At 41.1% G+C, this 22,667-nt stretch overlaps 2 protein-coding genes across 5 annotated transcripts in view; one reads left to right on the plus strand and one right to left on the minus strand.

The window, feature by feature from the left end:
• Positions 1 to 1,903: 1,903 nt before the first annotated feature.
• FYCO1 (FYVE and coiled-coil domain autophagy adaptor 1) overlaps positions 1,904 to 22,667 on the minus strand; it is a 43,314-nt gene continuing 22,550 nt past the window's right edge. Inside the window, exons 14-17 of the mRNA XM_040589448.1 lie at positions 8,976 to 9,071; positions 6,842 to 7,052; positions 5,440 to 5,549; positions 1,904 to 5,025 (exon numbers count right to left, since the gene is read on the minus strand). Coding sequence (XP_040445382.1) covers positions 4,950 to 5,025; positions 5,440 to 5,549; positions 6,842 to 7,052; positions 8,976 to 9,071 — 493 coding nt within the window. The 3' untranslated portion in view covers positions 1,904 to 4,949. The remainder of the gene's footprint in view (positions 5,026 to 5,439; positions 5,550 to 6,841; positions 7,053 to 8,975; positions 9,072 to 22,667) is intronic.
• CXCR6 (C-X-C motif chemokine receptor 6) lies at positions 15,637 to 21,115 on the plus strand. 4 transcript variants are annotated; one of them, XM_040589451.1, is made up of 4 exons: positions 15,642 to 15,687; positions 16,955 to 17,039; positions 18,502 to 18,565; positions 19,836 to 21,115. In XM_040589451.1, exon 4 carries the CDS (start codon positions 19,859 to 19,861, stop codon positions 20,894 to 20,896), a length of 1,038 nt encoding a protein of 345 aa, XP_040445385.1. In that variant the 5' UTR covers positions 15,642 to 15,687; positions 16,955 to 17,039; positions 18,502 to 18,565; positions 19,836 to 19,858; the 3' UTR covers positions 20,897 to 21,115. The 4 variants fall into 4 exon arrangements, with proteins under 4 accessions (XP_040445384.1, XP_040445385.1, XP_040445386.1 ...); XM_040589450.1 differs by lacking the exon at positions 16,955 to 17,039 and having other exon boundaries at positions 15,637 to 15,687; XM_040589452.1 differs by lacking the exon at positions 15,642 to 15,687 and having other exon boundaries at positions 16,365 to 17,039.

Consider the following 22,667-nt stretch of genomic DNA (forward strand, 5'->3'; position numbering starts at 1 on the left):
TGGAGAGGATACCACCGTTTCATGGCAGCTTCACATGGCACCCACAGTAGAATGTCATACTGGATGTGCCAAGGCCAATTCTTGGGGCACAGGCCAAGAAACAGGTGGGTTACGAGCCTACATAAGGCAGCGCCAGGCAGGGAGAGCCTTGCCCCTGGCATCAAGGAAGGGAGGAGGTATTGTCCAGTACGACAAAAGATGGATTACTGGAGATGTACACAAAGGCTTTCAACAGCTACAGCCTCTCCTGCAGAGCTGTTGTACAGCAAGGTACAGTCACTTACATGTGCATCAGGTATATGTAAAACTCAGTCTTTGCAGGTCCTTTGTACTCCAGGTTAGGCTTTGTTGGATGCTCTGTCCTAGAGAGAAGCCCCTGAGCGTGGTGCGGTGGCTGGTGCTCCTGCTGGAGCAGAGGGACAGGAAGCATCGCAGCCTCCACCTCAGCAGCCTCCACCTCAGCAGCCTCCACCTCAGCAGGAAACTCCCGTGAGGAAACAGAAATAACTGAAGAAAGCAGCAATGACTGGTCATGACAGGGCTCGCTGTCCTCCTGGCCCCATTCAGATGGCCCCAATAGCTCAGAGGAGCCCACCTGCTTACCACGCGCCCTGGGGCTGGGACTGCAGATGCAAACGCATTAGCGACACATGAACAGTGCCTGCGCCTCGCACATCCTGCCCTGCCACAGCCATGGAAGTAATGCGGGCAAACAGACCGGCCGGGACCGGGGGAAGCCAGACGGGAGCCCTAAGCTGAAGAGCAGCGCTGCTCAGGGGCACGGACAACAGTGAGTCTGTCATTGCTGTCCTTGAGGGCGCTTTGTTTTTACCTTGACGGGGAAGCAAAGGCAGATGAAGGTGTTTCTCAACCATGGGGCCGTGCCCTTGCTGAGGCAGGCTCAGCTGCTCCAAGCCACCAGGACATGGTGATACTTCCTCTAGCTTGGGGACTGGCTCACTTAATACTTATTTAATGATCTCTGCTGTTGCTCTGTTGTACTGTACAGACGCAGCCTTTCTCCACCAGCATGACAAACTATTTTCCATTTTCCTTATCTTGTAAAATTTTTTCCTGCTTAGAAGTAGATCAATCATCTGACTTACATTCCAAACAAAGCTATCTCCGCAAGGCAGACAAGGGACACACATTCTCAATGATAGAGAATTTTATTTTTTTAATTCCTGAGGTTAAAAAAAGAAAAAAAAAAAGCATCAAGAAACATTCCAGTACACAGCCGTCTACATCTCTGTAACTGTACAGAAGCTGGTATACATAAATCTCTTTTTCCCCTATCTGGAGCATGAAGTTTGATGTGAACTGGGTTTGCAATTCTTTGGCAGTTAAGACCAAAAGATGTTTCTTAACAAGTTATAATCTCAGTGACTGAGCATAATTAAAACTATAGTGCAATTTCAATTTTAAGAAAGGAGCGAAGTCAGGCTTTTGTAGCTTTGCTATTTTGTAACATGGTACACTCTTGTGCAATACATCTCTGATTTTTCATAAAGCAACATTGAATAATGCTGAGTAAAGGAACACTGTCATTTTCTTAAAGCAACTACTACGTTCCTTCCTTCACATAAACTTCTGCATAACTAAAAAGACTACATTCCATTGCTCCAGCACCCAGGAAAAACACCCAGTTGCTTATGCTGACCACAATGTATATACTCTCTTTGTCCTCTGATTGTGACATCCCCTGCAATTAATTTCATGATCAATTTAAAACATTTCTTTTCTCTTAATTGCATTCCTGAGGATAATACAAGGCCCAACTCAACTAGCCACCTGAGCACCTGTAAATAGATTTATCAGCACCCCTGGCACAGCTCACATGAACAAGTACTTTATGAATGGAGGTATAAGGTGCTTGAAAGAAATAATCGCTTTCACAAACCTATATTTGTGCTAAGTCCTTTATTGGGTTTCCATGGCTCCAGTAATAAACTGTCCGGGACATTCAAACAAAAGGTCAGTACTAATGACAGGTTCTTTACTGTCTTCTCTGCGTGGCCTCTGAGGTGGAAAAGATTCCCCCTTCTAGCTGACATGATGGGATTCCTGTTCTTGAATAGCTGCTTTAAACAGTTGTGCTCCTGTCCACTTGTTGTACCTTATTCACCTTTTGAAACTTTTTCTCCTTCTTAAATGCTCTCCTCTGTTAGAAGCAAATCTTTTCTTTTCATCTTTAAACTACAGGTTCTGGGTCCCACTCTTAGCCCTCTTTCAAAAAGCAAAATAAGCCATAAAACTACTCTCATGGGGCAGGAAAATGTGAAGAAAAGGTACCGCAAAGACTCAAATGCTAAATAAAAATAATTCAGTGTTTTTATTCCCCTCCTCCCAAGCATATGCCTCAGTCAGCCTCAACACTGTCTACATAAAAGACTTGCAGGGAAACATCTGGCTTACTAGATGGAGCCAATTACTTTAAGGGTTACATAAACAGTGGCTAAAAAATGTTTGCCACAGGATGAAAAACATGTTAAGAACTGGGATGCAAAGAGGAGATCAAGAGGTAAGTCTGTCAAATAATTCTGAATGGAAATATTTCAAATACCTTTGAGGAGAGATGTATTTTCGCCTAAGATACTTGACAATGTCCCTTCACCTTACATTTGGCATTTTAAGAAAGATATCCTAGTAAGATTAGTATTCTAACTAAAACAACAGAAAAATGCATGTAAAAACCATACCTAAAAGCTTAAAGGAAAACTGCAGCAGACTTCAGTAACAGCTCAGTGAAATTGCATAGCGTATGGTACACAGTACTCCATTTTTAAGCAATAAATAATCTCTTTTTGCCTAATTAAATATAAAACATAGCTTCAACACTGAAATATGCCATAATTCATGAAGTGATCTGTGCGCCGTTTATTGCCTGTTTATTGCCCACTTCAGTCTCTTGTCCATCTCAGTTTTCATGCACACAGCCAGGTAAGGGTTTAACTGCATTTCAGCCTGTTCCCTCAGGAGGGGAGTAAACCAGCTTGCACCTTCCACTGGCCCCTCTGCCTGGCAGAGGCTGCGGAGCACACCACCACCATGAGAAGAGGTGTCTGAAGGGAAGGGAAAGGGAAAAGCTATTGATGAGCCAGACACCTAAAATCTAGGTGCTCCATGAAACGTAATCATTCTTTTACAATCTTTTTCAAGCTCGCTGTATTTTATACATTGTTAACAACTGGAATGAGTGATTAGCAACCTCTAGCTTTATCTGCAGTATTCTTTTCTTTTGTATGATCAGAAATTTCCCCCTACCTCAGCTGCTGCCACGTAAATGTCCAACACTTGTCTTGTGATGCCCATCTTTCAACCAACCAGCTTTTCCATGTAGGAGATCCCTTATGAGTAATGGATTTGACCAGCAACACATAGACACCAGCTGGACGCTCCTGACTTCATTCCCTAGCTGAGCTGATCCTTCCAATTCCCTGCCCTTGTTTTTACATTTACAAATTTGCTGCCCCTTTCCTCTCCCCTAAATCACTTGCTTCAGCTTGTGCTTGCCCTTTTTCCTTCTTTCCTCTCATGTTTTATTTGCTGACTCCCATCACAACCCCTGTATAGCAGCTACAGCTGCCACCAAGAATCTACAGGGTTCCTGGCAGGCTGTGCTGTTCTTCTACCAAATGCTGCACAAAAACCTTCCAGGTCTGAGGTTTCCTTGGGAGAACAAGAATTTTAAGAAATCAGACACACCTGAAATGGTGAGGAGGGCTGGCTGGGAGAAAGAGCTTTTCTCCTGATAAGTGTTTTGCCTTTCCCTCAGAAGACAGGATTTTAAACCAGAAAAATCTGCTTTCAGATATTTTGACAAGAAATTAAATTCTATACAGAAAGCAGATGGTTTGTATGGAAATTCTGTATGAATGAGAACCCAGTCTTCCCTTAAAAGGTAGTGTTTACAGCCAGCTTTGTCCCCAAATCCAAGATGGAAAGTTAGCAGCTGGCTAGGGCAACTGCAAGGGTTAGGAAAGGGACACAGTACACCAACACCAGGTGGAGAGCTCATCAAGGCTGGATATGCATTTGGGTTTGGATGGACATTTTGAAAGCAATTCAAACTTTATTGCTATCTTCCACATGATCTGGAGAGACTGTTGACCTCCTTAGAAACTGTGCTTTCCTGTAAATGATGATGACTAAGGTGCTAAAGCAGGAAAAAGGAATGCTCCTCTTCCTAATATCACACAGTGAGCAGTACTTTATTCCATAAATGATACTCCTGATTCTGCCACTGGTACTCTCCACAACAGCTGGTTTCACTGGACCAGCCTGCAGAGTACAGTGAGCAAAAGTGAAAGGAGTTGCTGCTTCATGTTGTATTATTTTGTCACTGGTATTCAGTACCACAGCATTTGTAAAAGCCAGTTAAGACTTACCAAATCTTAGCCCAAATTGTTAAAAACCCTGTGTTTGTTGTTTATAAAACTTGGAAAAGATAAAAAATTCTAGATGGATTACAATATATGCCTGTGAAGATTGAAGTATTGCATAATTGTCGTTCTGACTGTAAAAGCAGTACAGCAGAACAGAAATGGTTATGTTTATTCAGTGAAGAGGTCAACAAAAATACGCATTTTTCTTTACATTTCCTTTTGAAGGATATTTTTTTGGAAGAAAAGTAATCCAATTTTCAGTAGAGAATTTCAGTTTGCATTTAGACACCCCCACACTTGTTTTTCTCCCCACTGAAAAAGATTTGGTTATTATTGACCTGTTAAATCAAACAACATGGCTTTTCAGCAATCTGTACACAGTACAGAATCATTAGTGTTCCTAAAAAGGCTTCCATTTTTTAGTGTATACATGTTCTCTAAGTGCATTGTAAGTATTGCATAGTTTCAAAGTCTTCAAACACAGTGGTAATCATAATGCTTACATGTACAGAAGTAATAGCATTTCTTAAAAATGTAATTTAAAATAACACAGTATAGTCAAGGCTATGGAAAATCGCTTCCATCATAGATGACAGGTCGCTCGACAGCCAAATGATAAAACACTCTTTTTGAGATAAACCTGTCAAGAAAAAAAAAGAGAGCAAGATGATCACTTTGGCTGAAGCCAACTAGACAAGAAGCCTTAAAAGTATATTCAGTCTTTCAGTTCATACTCAAGCAAAAAATTGTTGTTAAAAAGTATGCCTGTGCAAGGGCTGTCAGGTTTGTTGTTAATAAGATGACAATTCTGACTAAACTGTCTTGGAAAGAGTCACAGATTACTTGCTTACTTCTGTTTACCTTCCCAGAGGTTGAAAAAGAAAAGTGGAATTCTCCTATGAAGGAAGAAAAAAAAACACCAACAAGCAAAGGTCAGGCTGAAGATCTTCTGGCCAGCTGGGACCAATTTCTCATACTTCCTTCTGAATGGCAGAATACTGGTACATCCGTAAAAGCAAGCCCATTTCACCTTTTGCACCCAGCTAGGGCTTACCTAGAGAACGTGTTGTCAAATATCAGCGTGTAGATTCCAGAGTTTCTGACTTTCACCTGTCCTCTGACAGTTTCCTTATGAGAATTGCAGCGGGTCATAGGAATAAGAACCTGAAATTCAATACAATCAAAATGAAACTATTTGCCCTATAAATTGTCATTTGTCTTGAGAAAAATACTTAACATGAGCCATCTTGAAACTCCCAAAGTGCATATGTGCCTGCAAAACCATTTACTTTCACTGATTAGCATTAAAAATTCACCCAAACAAAAATCCCACAGTGAGACAACTGTTTTCCTTTGATAACTTCTTTACAGCATTAAGCTATGGCTATAAATCGGTGCTTGAGAGACAGAATCAAATCCTGATCTTTTTAGTGTTAATCTAAGCAAGTTTACTAACATCAGCAATGCTACATTAAATCTATACAAATATATCCAAGAGCAGGATTTAGCTAAATGTGTCTTTTAATATATGCTTTTATACTCCCTATATTATAAAAAAAGCTTTCTCAGCAAATCTTAATTGTTTATCTAACCTTACAGCAAAAGTGTGTGTAACCACCTATCTTGCTGCAAAACCCTAGCAGAGACAGTAGTCAGAACAGCAGCTGATGTAGATCAAGGATGACGCTATAAAATCCAAAGTTTTATCAAATAGATATATCAAGAGGAAAGCAAAGTTTACTTTTCATTCAGCTTTCAGATTTAGAAAAAAAGGAGATTCTACATGGAATTAGTAAACATGGAGTGAATTAACTCATGCTGCATAAATGTCTTACTCTCCCAGTGAAATCACAGCCTTAGAGTTCCCCCTACCGCTGAGTTGAACACTGCCTTGTCTTCATTAAAACACTGCAATTAGCTGAGTAACACAGATTTACTTAATCCATAATCCTCATGAAATATGGACAAAGCATATAAAAACTGGTACCTTGGGCACTGGCAAAGCAATTTTGCATGCCATCAAGGCATTTAAATATATGCTTCGCTGTAAGAAATGCAGGTAACCCAAACAATTTATCTGTCTTCTTGTGACCTCTGCTCAAGAGCCTGGCAAGATCAGCCCTAAGCACCCCACAAATGAAGTAATATTGAGGAGGGAAAAAAGAAGAATTTTGCAGTCTTGGACTTCTATTTTTGCTTAATAATAGTGGCTGAATTTCAGGTGTGACCAACAGAAGCTACAGTGGTCTTCAACTCAACTTTTGCAGGCAGCAACAAATAATTAAACACATAACTCTGCCTTCAGCAGAAGTGTGGCTTAATTGGAGAAGCAAGTCCTTAACGCAATAGCAAGTGGCACTCATGTTGAGACCTCCTAGCCACACTCGCTGATTCCTCCAGGTGGCTGACTGTAGTGTACTACAGTCTCTAAGGTACTACGGAAACAAAGGTCTTACTTTGCATTGATCCAGTGGTGTGTCTTCTGATTCTTGGTAGACAACGCTGAAAGATATACTTTTAGGGTCTGATGAAAAGATCCAGCTAATTGTCAGTCCCATCTCTGTAACAGTGATGGGAATGATACTGTAGGTGCTGGATTTAATGAACAGCTCTCTGTTACTTTCCCCAAAATTTAAGATCTCTTCCACTGTAAGGGGTAATCTGATCCTGTGAGAGAAAATACAATTACTTGAAGACATCCAATCTAATTACTCAAGACAGAAACAATAATCAATGCTTTTTATTTTCCATCTATTTGAGGCAGACCCTACAGCAACTTTGGGACAGGTCCACAAGGTACAGGAAAATTCAGCCTTGGATGAATGCACGAACTACAGAAAAGATGACTGATATCAAGCACTCTCTCTGCTCTGGTAAATGTGTATATTATTCACTTACTTATTTCATTTTGACTAGCAAAATGTAGTGCTTGAATAGAGTTCCTAGATAAAAATAGTCTACTGCCCTCTACTGTTCTTTTGAAATAAAAATTTACACAAAGAATAGTGACCTGATTTATCCACCTTTCCAGATATCATTCGTAAAGGAAATAGGGATCAGGCGTACAGATGGGACAAAGGGATGGAATGTGAACAGCAGCTCTGTCTAGATCCTCTGAAGCACCTAGTGCTACAGCTTGGTCTGTTTTACCCAAGCAAGCTGCATAAAAGCTGATTCAAAGTACTTCCAATTAAAAAGGAAGTTCTTAGCACCATGATCCTGAGTCCTGCAGCATTATATTATCCTACCTCATTCCGATATCTATTTCAGACTGCAAACAGTGAGGCCCTTAAACAGGAGAATGCTGCCTGCTTCCTTCAAGAGAAACCTCTTAATTTCCAAGAAGCGTGGAACTCACCTACATTACCCTAATTAAAAATAATCTAACATATCATTCTTTTAGCCAAACAAATCGTTTCCAAATCAATGAGCTCACAGTAAATCACAGCACTGTGATTTGTCTGTCAGCAGCTATCAAAACCCAACACATTTACCAGAAGATATCACACAGTCACCATGATGATTTACTGTTCTAGAGTAAGGAGGAGTTCAGTTTCCAGCCATGACTACACAGGGATCATGGCTGATTTATTATGGTAACCATTGTTACCTCCTCCCCGGCCAGAGAGGAAGCTCCATATTAAGTTTTGCTTACCTTATTACTTTTTCTGTTTAACTGAAGTAACTGCTGGGGTGTCTCAGGTAATCTTTGATTTTAATAAACTAATGCTCACTCTTCATTTTGCCCTACAACCCAGCTACGATTTTAGTTACTGCTTCATTTACCTGGTTCTCCAAACAGCAGCAACAAGGTTGAAACATGGACTAATTTATCTCCCTGCAGTTAAAAGTTTAAAACATTCCCCATAAATAAGCCAAAATTTCTAAGCTAGGATTAAGGGGAGAGTGAGATAAGGGGAATGTCTCTAAGTCATGGGCATTTTCATGTTAGATTCCCTTCTTGGCTGTGCAAGTGAGATGCTGTATCACTACTGCACATGAACTATTGATTTCAGAGCAGGATACCTGGAGAGAATTGTGTGCACACAGTTCACAGAAGCTGAGCAGAGGCTCAGCTGAACATCTTATGCTATGGCATACATCAACCAGAGCAGGCAAGACAGTTTCTGTAAGGCCACCAATAAATAACAGCTACATGCTCCAAAAGGCCATGAATTCCATCCCTGTGACAAAGGTCCAACTAGCACCACACTCCTTGACTTGCCCTTGCAGTTTCTTCCAGAGACTACTAGAACTACACAGCCTTCTCTCTAAGCCCCCTTCCTGTTCACAGCATCTCCTGCAGTAAGAATAAGAAGGAAGGTTTTTTGATGTGATGCGGACCCAGATTTTTCTTTCTTATTCCCCACCTGCACTAAAGTTTTTCAGGACTGAAGACAGAGGGCCTGGCTCATTGCTGCTGCTCTGTGTAGTTGAGCTATACTCTCTGCTCCTCCTCAAACCAAATTCTACTGTGGGATGTAAGTGATCAGCTCTTCCAAGAGTCTGCAAGGCTTGTGCTCAAATAGCTGACATCTGAGCTCAGACTTTATTCTTTCAGCCTGGGAGTAATAAAACTGTTCCACTTACATGACTTCTCCTGACTTCAACAAGCATATCTCAGCATCTTGAGCAACTTGCCACTCTTCCGACTCATCAAATGTTGAAGAATTACACGTGCTGTTTCTAGGACAAGGAAAAAGATGAAAGTCATGATTAACTACTAGTATGTGGTCAAATACCACCTGCATGCTGATGCCTCCCTAAAACAGAAACGTTTTGATAGTCATCATGCTAAATTCTAGAATTCTTATTTTACACCTTCTAGTGACAAAACTGTCTGCGTGAAACTGCAGCCCCATTCTGCTAACCACTGTGCACAAATGTAAAACTGTTCCTATCCCGGTTTCATGAGCTAAGAGGAATATAGCCATCCAGAACTTTTCTCTACGGTTTTAAGCTAAATCCCCTACTGAGACGCTGCCAGGTTTTAAAGACTCCCTGGCAGGTGGAATTCCTTAAGGAGGGCAGACACGAGCAAAACAGTCTGAACTTGTTCTTGAAAGAAAGCTTGCGCAGGGATATCACGTTTGCCCTGGATTTAATCTGTGAGGTGTTTTACAAAGAGATTATCCAGTTCCTTACCGTGACAATGATACACAAAACATATTTTATCACTATAGAATCACTACCATGTGTCTTCTTTTCATACAAGAAATACTGGATGGTTCAAACACAAATACACCAAAGAAGCTGCTACAAGATGACAAAGCAGGACGCCTCGTCCCCACCATGATGTGTCCAGGAGAGCAGAGGAAGCAGATGAAGAACTTGCTAACCACTCCTCACCCCAGAAAGGGTGCTTGCTCTGGGTGAACACTGGAATAGCACCAGCTATGAATTACAGGGCTGGGACACAGACAGAAGACTGAATCTGACAGTCAGTGAACAAATGCTGATAGTTTCCAAGTAAGTTAGGGCTTCCCTAACTGATACTTTGCTTCTCTGCATCTCACTAGATTAGGCCATCATTCCCAGAAAAATGCCAAGGATTCTTATAAACAGGGAACCAACTGGTCAGTTCCTTCCAAAAAACAGTGGAATCTAATAAAATGTAATATTACTTATATGTGCTTCTGAATCATCAAGTGTAGTCATGTAGCAGGGCATAATTGCCACATATTCCATAGACCAATTCTCAAAACCAATGCACAATTTGTTATTTTCTTTTAAATCCTACAGGACCTTGCTCTACAAGCAGCAATGCTGAGTAGAAGAGCAAGAGAAAATGTCTCCAGGTAACACCACCTTCAGCTGGTCATTAGCAGCATCTGAATATACTGTGTCAGCACATGCAACCACATCTGAGTTTAGTGGAGTGACACTACTGGTTGGAAACAGGAAGAATTTACTGTTATGACTGCAAATTAAACTGCACTTTCTGTCTACATGTTTCCTGAACTCATAAAGCAGTGTTATCTGTGGAATGCATGTTCTCTTACTCCTGTAGCCTTTTCGGTAATGTTTGACTTTGAAAAAGTCATACCACTACTGTTAATATCCTAAGGAGACAGCTGTGACCTGCAGGGAAGACTCAGACCTGTGAGTAAGTGCCAAAACCTGAGCTATAACCAAACACTACGTGCCAACTGAAATGTAGGAATGACATACTACATGTTGGTTCATAAAAGTTAATATAACATCTATGCAAATACTTAGCAAGTGATAACAAATAATTTAATTGCTATCTTTATACAATTAGATAAGAAAACTGATTCTGAAAAAAAACCCTACAAAACTAAACTATAGCTTGTAAACCTATATATATATTTTGCTTGCACAGCGGGAACAGCAGCAGATTTTGTGCTGTGATCCACAGAATTGTCCCATTCCACCATGGTAAGTACACAGCTTTAACTTCACAGCCTTGAATTCATACAGACCAAGAGAACTACAGGACTACAGGCTTCCTGGAAGTGTCAACTCCATGATTTATCATGCAACACCATCAGTTCCTCATTTAATTCACTAATGTCACCTTTCTTTTAGGACCCTGAAATGTAAATTAAACCCCAGGGCCAATACATTTTCCATGTTCTCCTCTAACCATGATTTTCCTTATTCCTGCTGCTGCAACCTAAAAGATGGTCAGGTGGTTAGCTTGCCACTTGGCTGCTCGAACCAATAAATTCACCGCACCTACTCACTATAGGGTAAGGGAAAACTAAGTCTCCTACTTTGTCTTTTAAACTCAAGCACATTACAGTCACAAAGAAAATCCTGTTCCTTGCCATGATATCCCACAGAGTCCAACAGTTTAAAGTGAGCCTGGTAGCCTTATGTGGAAAATATGAGAAACACAGTCTCATGATTTAACTGGAGCGCTTGCGTCCCTGAGAGAATTTATTCTTGCATGACCTATTCACACTAGGTGGCAGCATTAAGGATGTTGCTGTAGCTTGCCAGGTCCCCATCTTATGAATATGCAAGACTGTTTTCTTTTTCTTTTCAAAGTGAAATGAAGTGGGGCTGAAAAGCAGGAAGAACTGAAGCATGGAAAAGACACCACAGCAAGAAGAGAACAGTTCTGGTTCAGCAAATCCTTGTGACAGATTGTCAGAGACTGGCAGAGTATTTTGAAGAAGCATTACATGCTCGTCCTGTTTCTGTGCCCTTCCTCAGGCATCTGCTTTTGGTCACTGTCCCTCAGTTGGATGGTCTGGTCCAGTGTTCCTGTTCTTATATATGGAAATCATTTCTTACAAATGATAGTAAAAATACTGTGACCAACTTCATGAATGGCTTTGGGAGTTAAAAATAAGAAGTCCCTTCCAGAACTGAAACCTGAAGAAAGCTGGTTCGACTCTGCTCTCGACAATTTTCTGTTTTCATAAACACCTGAGGTCCGGCAGCTCAGAGCTAGGTGTCTAAGGCATCAGCTTCATGCGGCTGAGCAGTGAAATCCTGTAAGCCATTCATCTGTCAGCAGTGCAATGATTTCTGGAGAGAACTTCAATTGTCTAGAGCTAGAACTTTACTGAATTGTGTGAAAGCCAGAAACCTGAAACAGAGTGGAGGCTTTACAGAGCCCCTAACAGCTGCTTAGCCCAGCAAGCACCTCTGCAAATGTCTCTAATGCCAAGAAACAACGGAAAGCGTTATGCTGAAGGGCACCAATGATTTCCTGGGCCTGCTGTTACCAGCAGGTCAGACCCATCCCACAAACTCTAACTTATCAGCCTTCCTCTCCAGCCCCACAAAGAGAAAAAAAGAAAGAGGATGGTGAAGGATCAGAAGAAAGGATGCACAGATAGCCCTTGGCACAGGTGAGAAGAAAGGCATGATTTGGGATGGAGCACGGGGGATACAGAGCTCACTGAGTTTTTAACAACGTGCAAGACAGTATCTTGCATGAAGGATTGTGTATGGGTGGGAAACGAGATAGCAGGGTTATGAGCAAACACTGACACTTGTAGGGATGGGAAAGCATCACACAGGGAGCTGATAAAAAAAAAAAAAAAAAGTATGGACATGAAGATCCACCGCTATGTCCTGTGGGTGACCTCCATACAGGAGGTCTCTATAGGAAATCCCAACCATTTCTCAAAAAAGATGTATGATTTAATTATGCTACATCCTGTATGAAAAAAAAAAAAAAAGCCCAACCAAAACCAAAAAACAAAAGGACTCCCCTGCCTCAAAATTTGTTACAGATAACGTTTATCTGTAAAAAGCAGAGGCAACTGGTGCATACAGAGAAAGCAAGCGAGGGAAACAATCGTCACAAGGGGATATTTCTGTGCTCCAAGGGAAAACATGCAAAATTTTTTGAGATTTTTTTAGTATTGTGATAACGGAAGAGGTTTGGTAAAGGCTCTGAGATGAAGACAGCTTTCAGTTGTCAGTCAAATGCTGCATTTGCAAGAAGTTCCGATAACAGGTTTCAAAATAACCACTTTGGGATTACCAGGGTGCTTTCAAGTTCCCTCCCCAGAAGGAGGCAGCAAACAGATGACTAGCGGAGCAAACACTAGAAATAGCGGCAAGCCACTGCCCCAAAGGTCCTGAACACTGCACGGTCTGTATGCCACCGGGTTACAGCCAGCTCTATGAGGAACCCTAGCTTTTTTCAGTTGTGAGGTATTTGCTCCCTAAACCAAGCTGTTTTTTTCTTAGATACCTTTGAATTTTCTCCTTGCACAGTTCTTCAGAGGCTATTGCAGGAAAATCGAGGCAGAATTATAGAAGAGGTATAGCAGAGGCAGTTTCTGGCTTGGGTTTACACCACTATCCACCAGGAGCCTCAGGCCTTCTCAGCAGAGCTGCTGCCCAGCCCCCAGTGCCCAGCCTGTACCTCTGCAGGGGCTGCTCCATCCCAGAGCCTCCCAGAGCCCGGATCCCTGCAGCCAGAGCGGTTTCTGCACACAGGGGGCTTCACAACTGTACAATTAAACATTCTTCAGACTGACCTGCTCAGGAGTAACAGCTAGTCTCCCAGCCCTCTCCCTCAGACAAACTCACAGAGCCCACCTCTATATTTACCATTATTTCCAGGTTACAGTGATAATTCAGTCATGCTATAGTGGGTCTCCTGCAGGCAGACCACCCAGTCTGACAGAGCTACATGTATGCAGACACACACAGCAGCCCTCACCATTCCGATGCCAGAGAGGGCTTCTTTGAGCAGTCCATCAAAAAATAATGGAAACACAGTTTATGAAGCAAAGGAGGAAACAGGTCAAATTACAGTTAGGCTCGCAAGCTGAAATAAAGTATCTCTGAGTATCTTTCGATCCCAGTTTTATGATAAAGGGTTGAATACTGCTGATACTGCAGTCGTCTTCGGTAGAGTTTATTAGAAGTTACACAGAAGTGATCCCAGGGTTCCTTGTATATGAGTAAGGGCAAATGGATGTCGGGAGGTACTGGTCTCCGTGGGAAGGCCATCCCTGCCTATCAGTCTGAGAAAGGAGCATCTCTGATGACTGAGGAAGCAGCCCTTGCAATGAGATCACTGTGAATGAGGCTAACAGAGTAGATCAGATGAGCCCTCCATAAATGCATGATTAAGACATTTCAAAAGCAATTCTGGTTTTAAAGAATTTAAATGGGCCTTGATGGCAGAAAGGGCCAGTTGCTGGCCCTCTGCAACACAGTGGGAACTTTACCTTTTCTCAGGGCAGACATTCACACCGGTTTAGGGTACACATGCTACCACATAGCTTAGCCACCGCTTTATCATCCCTATATCCTATTTTGCATCTGAAAATAACCACTACAAGCAGGTGTCTCTTGCAACCTATTGTTCCCCTGTTTGACAGGAACAGTTTGTGAATATTTAACACCTTGCCACAAGTTTGTTTCTCCAAGACGGAGGAATTGCTACCACATGCAATGAAACACAAGGGAGAACTCAATTTTAAAGAGCCCCACAGGGCCTTGCATTTCTTGCGCAAGTAGTCTTCTTTCAGTAAATGATGCTGTAGGGTTAAGTCAAATTTGGTGCTGGAATTTTTAATACACCTTTACAGGTACCAAATTCAAGCACTCAGAGATACAACCATACCGCTCTACAGGATAGAGTCCCAGAAGAACTCCAGCTACTGTACCACAGGCTGCTGCGAAGATCTAACTGCACAGGCTAGTTTCTCTGAATACTGCCTCCCCCTCTTGCAGAATCTGTCCCTGAGTAAAACTACTACTTTTCCACACTAATCATAGCTTTTGAAAATGAGTCTCCAACGGCTATCAAGAGCGGCAAGGCTTGCTAGGGAAGTGAGCACAGCTGATAAACACAGCTAGGAAACACATCTAGGGAGCCACCTGAAATGTCACGTACATTGCATGCAGTACATTGCTTTATGGGATGTGCAGGTACTGGGCTCCTCCTACGAAGGAATACCCCAGGAAAGGTTAAATAAAAGCTAAGGCTCATGCCAAGTTGTGGTGATGGCCAGGCATGTAGTTTAGTTACAAGGAGTGCACAAAAGATGTCCCTAATTACAGCAGGAACAACAGCAGAGTATCGCTTTATTAAGCAGCATCGCCCTGGCACCTCCACTTCCCTGCACCCTCTCAGAGCCTCTTCACAACCGTTTCTTGCACACTTAGGCTGTAATTCAACTCCTACCCATGTCTTTGCTGCAAGTGCAAACAGCCACCCTTGCAAAGAGTAGGCCCCCTCCGGCTCCCTTGTAAATGCACAGAGGCTCTCCCAGCTTCTTCCCTTGACTACGAAAGAAAATTTAGCAAAAATACTAACTTTAACTAGAGATGGGATTGCCTTAAAGGTACCAAACCCATCTGGGGATGGTCACCAACACAATACATTTGTAGCAACCCCTAGCTCACCTCAGACGGGCAAGAAATCTGATGGAAAACTGTCACTAGAATAATCTTGCCCCAGAGAAAAACAGAAAACCTAGAAGGAATTGGAAAATCCAGTACTGTCACAAAATACGCAGGAGTCGTTAAAAAAGGTAAGTGATAAATACAGATTAAGTTTCAATTTTACAAAGAATTCTTGAAACGCCAATTTGATTCTGGACATTTCAGACAAATGGCCACATGTAGGTGAATTTAAACAGGATCTTGAGAGCACAGCTTGTGCATACCATTGCAATTGTATTAGTATCACTCAAGAATCAAAACAAAGGAGTAACAACAAATCTTCGGTCAACAACCACAAAAGCTGTGATGCAGCAGCACAGGCTTCAGCACTGATAAATAAAGCAAACTGCTGCTTTCACATTTCCTTTGAAAGATAAGATGACTGCATTCCCTCAAGATGTGACACCGTCTAGTAAGTGACTACCTTCTTGACTTTAGGTGACTAGACAGACAGTTTTTTAAAAAAATAATCACCAAACAAAAAGAAGCTTTAACATTTAGAAATATTCAAACTTGAAAGATTTTGTTAGTATCATAGATATCCTCCACCCTGATATGCAAAATTTAAAAGAAAGGGTGAGGTTTTGTTCACACTGTTGAAGAGACTGATTTTGCATTCTACTTTTGTTACTAATTCTTTTCTGATGTCTTGTTATTGCAGTAGCTCTTTGGTTTATACTTGCTAGTTTTTGAAAAAGGCTTTTAAACAAATGTTTTGGGTATTTGACCTCAGAAGGTATATGTTAATTCTCTCCTTTCCATTTATGCTCCAGCATCTGTTTTTCCAACTGATAAGTGCCTGAAAACTTCTCACTTCTTCCAACAAATATATCTATGAGATAATTTCATCTTTTCTAATTGCAATCTCAAAACCCTTTTGTAATGAAGTTGGTTTATTTCTAAAGCAAGGCACAATACATGATGTTGATGAGCATTACATACCATTTTTCTTTTTATAGCCTGTATTTATTGTGATGGCAAATTATCTTGTTTATTATTATATGCTAAAATTACTTTTTTTATAGAGATTTATTTTAAAAAGATTGATTTGTATTGGATTTTCTGTTTGGAACCCTGAGACAACAGAAACAAACAACTGGCAAGATCATTATTATTGCTTTTTACACCCTGCTTTTCAGGTGCAGCTATTAAAGCAGGACAGCTGATTAGCACAACAGAAATTAGACCATGGAGACCAAACAGGGAAAACTCCTGTCACCTGATACTACCAAGCTCCTGGGGTGCCCAGTTCCCAGAGCAGTGGAAATGATAAGCAGTCACCTTCTAGTAGCAAATATCCATCTGTGCTGGGGCAAATCAGAACAGAATGTTCTGACTCTCCATTACTCGCTTGCATTTCCATTTAATCAATTCGAGAGTTAACTGTAATAGACCTCAGGGCAAATCCTGCATTAACACACCGGACACTGCATGGGTGTCTTCGGCTCACTTTTCTACCCATAATGTTGTTCCTATCCAATTTAAGCTTCTATTAAAGCTTTTTAGAACCTAGACTCAGTCCATAGAAACCCCAACACTTCTTTGCAAATAAACTCATCCTGCTCACTGTCCTCCTGACCAGGGAATCTTTTTCCTCCTTCCTCCCTCCCTCCCTAACAAAATGCTTTCCCGCTATCTCACTTCAAGTAGAAAGATTACTACTGTTCTTTCCTTTGAAGAAAGCTGGAGTAACTCCAGGAACAGTCTGACAAGGTGTAACAACTCTGAAGTTTTAGACAACATACAATATGGATTCTGACTTAGGTGTGTGAGTAACAAGCAGGACACTTTAAGGGCTTCTGGCTAGAAAAGTATCAGGTAACATAATAAGATGCATTATGAATAAATGAGAACCTTTTAAAAAGAAACTGCTGGACTTTCTTTCTCTTAAAATTAACCATCCACTGGGCCGGGGGGGGTGGGGGGTGGGAGTAAAAAGGTTACCAGTCTGTATTTTAGTGGGCTGGAGAGGCTGGTGCTGGTCTCCATGAGATATGGTTCTCCCCCTGTTTTTAACTTTCATACCAGGTTATACACACTTACAGACTATTTTCAGTAGCAAAGATTGAAATTAATTGCCAGAGGTGGTCAGCTGATCCAGAAACTGTTCAGCCTTATAATACAGGATCAGCCTTCAAGAGAGCCTTCTTGAACAACTCTGAGCTGTAACTTCAGCTTGTCTGGAACACAACTGAGATATAAAAGTTTTCAGCTTTAGCAGCTCTTTCTCAGTTCCTTATTGCTTTCCAGCATTAAAAAAAAAAAAAAAAAGGACTAGAAATCTTCATACCTGACTTTGCCTTAAAAATGAGTGTACAGTCCTACAAGGTTAACCTATTTCTATGCATGTAGGACTTCCTTAATTTTTCTTCTTTTTCTTCTTTCTTTTTTTTTTTTTTCTCAGAGGGGTTGGTAATCAGTCAAGGCACTTAAGACTTATTTCTCCTGCTGTCAAACCAAGAAAGAACTTAAATGGCTATATCCAGACATGAGAAAGAAGGAAAAGAAAGAAAACTTAGTAACTTTTAAGATCACAAGAACATAACATGAACATAAATTGCTAGACCACTAGTTGAAAGGTCATTTTCAAGGACCCCCATTAATTCTTCGCTATCTGTTTGATGGTGTCAGTCACCTCATCTCTTTCCTAAAACATGATCCATAAATTCCGACTTTAGGAGCTCAACTAACTGAGACATGTAAAACATGTGACATGTTAACTTAGAAAGATCTCTTCCGCAGCATTCTGTTCTCCACCAATACGCAGATTTGCTCATGTCAGCATGTGGGGGAGACAAGAATATCAGAAGACAATGCCTGCTATTTGTATATAAGAAAATTCTTTACAGCTGGAGTTCAACAGTTATCCTGGCTTGGCATCCATATGAAATCTACTTTCACCAAAACCAAATTAGGGTATTAATGCCTGAATTTGAAAATTCCTGTGAAGAACATTAATGTAATAGGAAAAAAGTTATTTAAAATTTTATGTATTTCAGTCTGTCCAGAGAGTGAATGTTATGTCTTATTATAGCAAAAAACCTATTACAGATTAAAAGTGGGCATTAAAAAATCTTCCTTTGAAAGAGTCAGTAAAACTCTTCTAAAGGCTAATTTCCAGTAAGCTTGGGCAGCAGAAAGAACTGTACTATTTTGGTAAGGCTACCAATGTAATGTCACATTGTCAAACTGCATAACTGAGCCCCTGATAATCACTTTGTTTCAGCTTAGAGGGATACGCCTTTCCTTTACAAGAGGCAAGAACCGTCAGCCAACTGCTGCTGCAAAGAGTATGTAAAAACAGTGGTTTAATTTTTGTTTCAGTATACTTTGCCTTGATGTTGTTGAACCTAACTTACTTTTGCTGGTTATCTTCAACCTGTGCTTGGCCTCCATCTGAATTAAAAGCGAACTATTTTATAAAGAGCCAGTAATTTTTCAAAGGAGCATGCAGTTTTATAGTACTTCTCTGGTGGCTAACACTGCACTGGCCCCATGGAAACTACTTTTTGAGTAACATTCAATCTGCTGTATGTTTTAACTCACACAGGGCGAGGCTTTTCCCCCAGTCTGAATGATTCAGAGATGAATTCTGCTGTCTTATGCTGAGTAATATCTTGTATCAGGATTAGTCTCACAGAAACATGTTCTTCGTAGCTCAAGAGAGAGGACATTTAACTTTAGGCTAAATCTTTGAAAACCCCACTAACCTGTCTCATAAAAGATTTTATTTACAAGTTAAAACAGCCTGCAAATCTGGTTGTTACTGTTACAGCTATTACTTCCTACGTGCTGGTGACAGCCCTAACAGAAAACGGACCCTTACCATGGGGGGCTGACAGTGCGATACTGCATCAGCTTTCGAGAGGGGGTGTGACGGAGGGGGGCTGGCAGAGAAGTGGTCACTCCTTTCTCTGACAGTAATACAAATATTTGAAACAGATTAACTGAAATCAAATGGGGCAGAGGCATTAATGAAAACCCTCCATGCTTCCAGTAAGTCACCTAAGAAGGGGAAAGGAAGAAGTGCCACCACCTGATGTGACTAACATCTGAACAATGAGCTAAGGCTGAACTGAACCAAAAAGCGCTTGCTCTGACACTCAAACCCTACTTACTGAGAAAGGTCCAACCCAAGCCAAACAACTCTGACACTTAAAGCCTGACACCTGAGCCTAAAGGCTGAATTTGGCAAAATGAATTCTGTTTCTTTCATGGGTTTTCCCAGAAATCCTAGATCCAAATCCTAACCCCCTGACGTATTTGAAAGCTTAATCCATATTCTGTTTTCAGAAGCCTCTTTGTAATTGTATTGTTTATGCTTTTGAGTCCCCATCACTATAAATCTGGTAATAGATGATGTGTATAAATCCACCAGCTGTTGTGTTTGGGTCCTGACTGCAAAGAAAATCCTCTCCAGCAAATAAACATATTTGCTTTTGTCTGTCATGGATGCTTTATTACAACTCTTATCTGTTAGCACGTGGGATTTTGTCTGGATGCATTAGGACTTAAATTTTCATTTGCTGAGTAAAAAAATCTCAATGTGTCTCCTTACAGGCTGCCTTTAAAAAGCAGGCAACATGGCAACTACAGATGCTGTTAACTTTTATTATAACTTCTCCATCGATGATCCCAATGAAAATGGAAGTGAGAATCTTCACAGATTTACAAATGTCTTCCTGCCCTGTATGTATTCAGCTGTTTTCATCCTTGGGCTAGCAGGAAATACACTGGTCTTTGTCATACTAGTTTTCTACGAGAAACTGAAGGTGCTGACAGATATATTTTTGCTGAACTTGGCTATAGCTGACTGGGTCTTCCTTTGGACGCTGCCATTCTGGGCATATTCTGCTGTTCAGGAGTGGACTTTTGGCACTGTGGCATGTCGTGTTATACGGGGCTTGTATACTCTGAACTTGTACACTTCAATGTTAACTCTAACGTCTATCACCTTTGACCGGCTTATTGCTATTACTTTTGCCACAAAAGCACATGTGTGTCAAACCAAACGAATGACATGGGGCAAACTGATCTGTGTCTTGATCTGGGCGATCTCACTAGCATTTGCTGCACCACAGTTTATTTTTAGTGAGGTGTTTAGTATTGATAAGGCAATATGTCAGGAAGAATACCCAAACTATCGCACAGAACTAGTTCTTGAAGTGATCCAAGTGACCCTTGGCTATTTTATTCCCATGCTAGCCATGGTCATCTGCTACTCACTAATCATTAGAACCTTACTGCATGCCAGGAGTTTTCAAAAGAACAAATCTCTAAAAAAAATATTTTCTGTAGTTGCCATATTTATTCTTACTCAGTCACCCTATACTTTCTTGAGACTGTTAAAGATCATAGACTGGAGCTTTAACTTGAACAGCAACTTTGAATATGCAATCATCATAACAGAAGCTCTTGCTTATTTCCATGGCTGTCTTAACCCTGTTCTGTATTTCTTCATGGGGGTGAAATTCAGGAGGAACTTACGGAAAATTATTAAAAACTCAAGATGCATTAAATGGCAAGTTACAGCTAAACAGTGGCAAACCACAGAAGAGGAAGGCTCTAAAACATTTACTGCCTCAAATAATGCAGATGCAACAAGCATGTACCCACTATAGAACTGCCTAGAAAATCTGGCAACTTTTCTTTTTTTTTGTAAATACTGAGATAAGTAGCCTGCATGAAAGAGGAAATACAATCCCATTAGTAAAGATATTGTGATAAGCTTTAGGCTAACCTATCTTAATCATGATACTTCAGTGTTTCCTGCTTTTCCTGGACAGAGCTGATCCTAAGACTGCTAACTGTGCAGAAGATATTAAAAAGTATAAAAACAATGAGATAAAACTGTGCTCTTTGTAACATAAAGCTAACTTGGACTTCATGACACCAGAAGGTCTGGAGACATTCACCAGACCTCTGGCCTGATGGTTTTCCATGAAAGGTGTTTGTTAACAAAAATCTGAGAATGCCTGGATTAAAAACATGCACATTTCAATCTTCATGATGGGTTTCATGTGTGATTGGGTTTTTTTTGTGGGATTTTTTGTATTTTTCCATTTGGGAGAAGGTCTCCACACGCACTCTGTTAGTGTTCATCTAAAATTTCTGTAATAAAGCAGCATTTTCATCGGCCTTCCATCTAATATCAGGTTCATGGTCTGAATCTCCCATACACATCTTTGTACCTTGCTTCTGATGACAGAGTTCATATTGCCAGATGACTAGACACCTGTAAGCACAGGGATATCATACTGCATGTAGGCTCTAACACTGAGCAGTGTTTCCTTAGATGCATCTCTTGCCCTAATTTCCACATAATCCTTGCACCATGACATCTTTCCAGCCTGTTTTTCCTGGCATTCCCTTGGCACCCTGGTTCCCTTGCTGGGAAACTCTGGATTCATTAGTTGTTCTCCTTCCTTGTTCCTGCAGTCCCTCCTTTCCACCTCTGACCTTATCACTTCCCAGTAGGAGGCAAAAAGGTGCACGGGGGCAATGCAGATTGGTGCAGAAAGTATGCAAAAGCAGAGTAGCAGAACAGGGGTGAAGACTGGAATAGGGAAAAGAAAGATGGGAGGTAGGAAAGGAGCAGATGGAGGGCTTTATGTGGCTGTGGGCTGCCTATGATGAAGGCAGGGTTGGGTCTGTCCCAAAGGCTGAAAGCATTACAGATTTGAAATATCAGTTCTAGCCTGTTTCAAACCATTCTTGCAATAACCACACTCACTTTGAATGTTCCTTTTCTCCCCATTAACACTCAGTCCTTCCTACCAGATCACTTCAAATCAGCAGTACCTGATCCTTATTGGCACCACTGTGTCCACGTCATATTTTTCCTTTTAGAAAACAGTTGCTTAGCCAATTCTTCCCTTACTACACAATCCCTCTTGTTTCTCCTATAGTTTCTCCTTAAAACGAAACTAGGAAGGAAAGTGCTGTGCTTTCACGTCTATGGGGCAAGTGAAGCTGCTGTCCCATATGCAGCTGCAAGGTGGACTTTGCCAGCAGAGGGTGGCAAGAGGTGCTCCTGTCCCCACTCCTCTCCATGGCTGGTTTTGTGCTGGGCAGCAAAGGCTTGAAATCACATGCATTTCCCCCTTTTGGCTGCACTGGCACCCTGCGTGGCCACGTGTGCTGTAATTAGGTCAGGAAAGAATGTTATGTATCATTACAAAAAAAAAAAAAAAAAAAAAAAGAAGGGGCAAACCAAAGCAACCACAATGCAGACAGGCTGAGACATCCTTTCTACCAAAAGCAGTACCAAGGTGTGAATAAACTCTTTAGACTCTGTTTCGTATCAGGGTAGCGGTACTTATTTTTTTTTTAACACTTCTGCCATCTGTGATTGTGATCCTGCTGCTGCAACATTTATTGCAGGCATGTAAT

Source organism: Falco naumanni, chromosome 4 (assembly GCF_017639655.2).
Source record: "Falco naumanni isolate bFalNau1 chromosome 4, bFalNau1.pat, whole genome shotgun sequence".
Lineage (NCBI taxonomy): Eukaryota > Metazoa > Chordata > Aves > Falconiformes > Falconidae > Falco > Falco naumanni.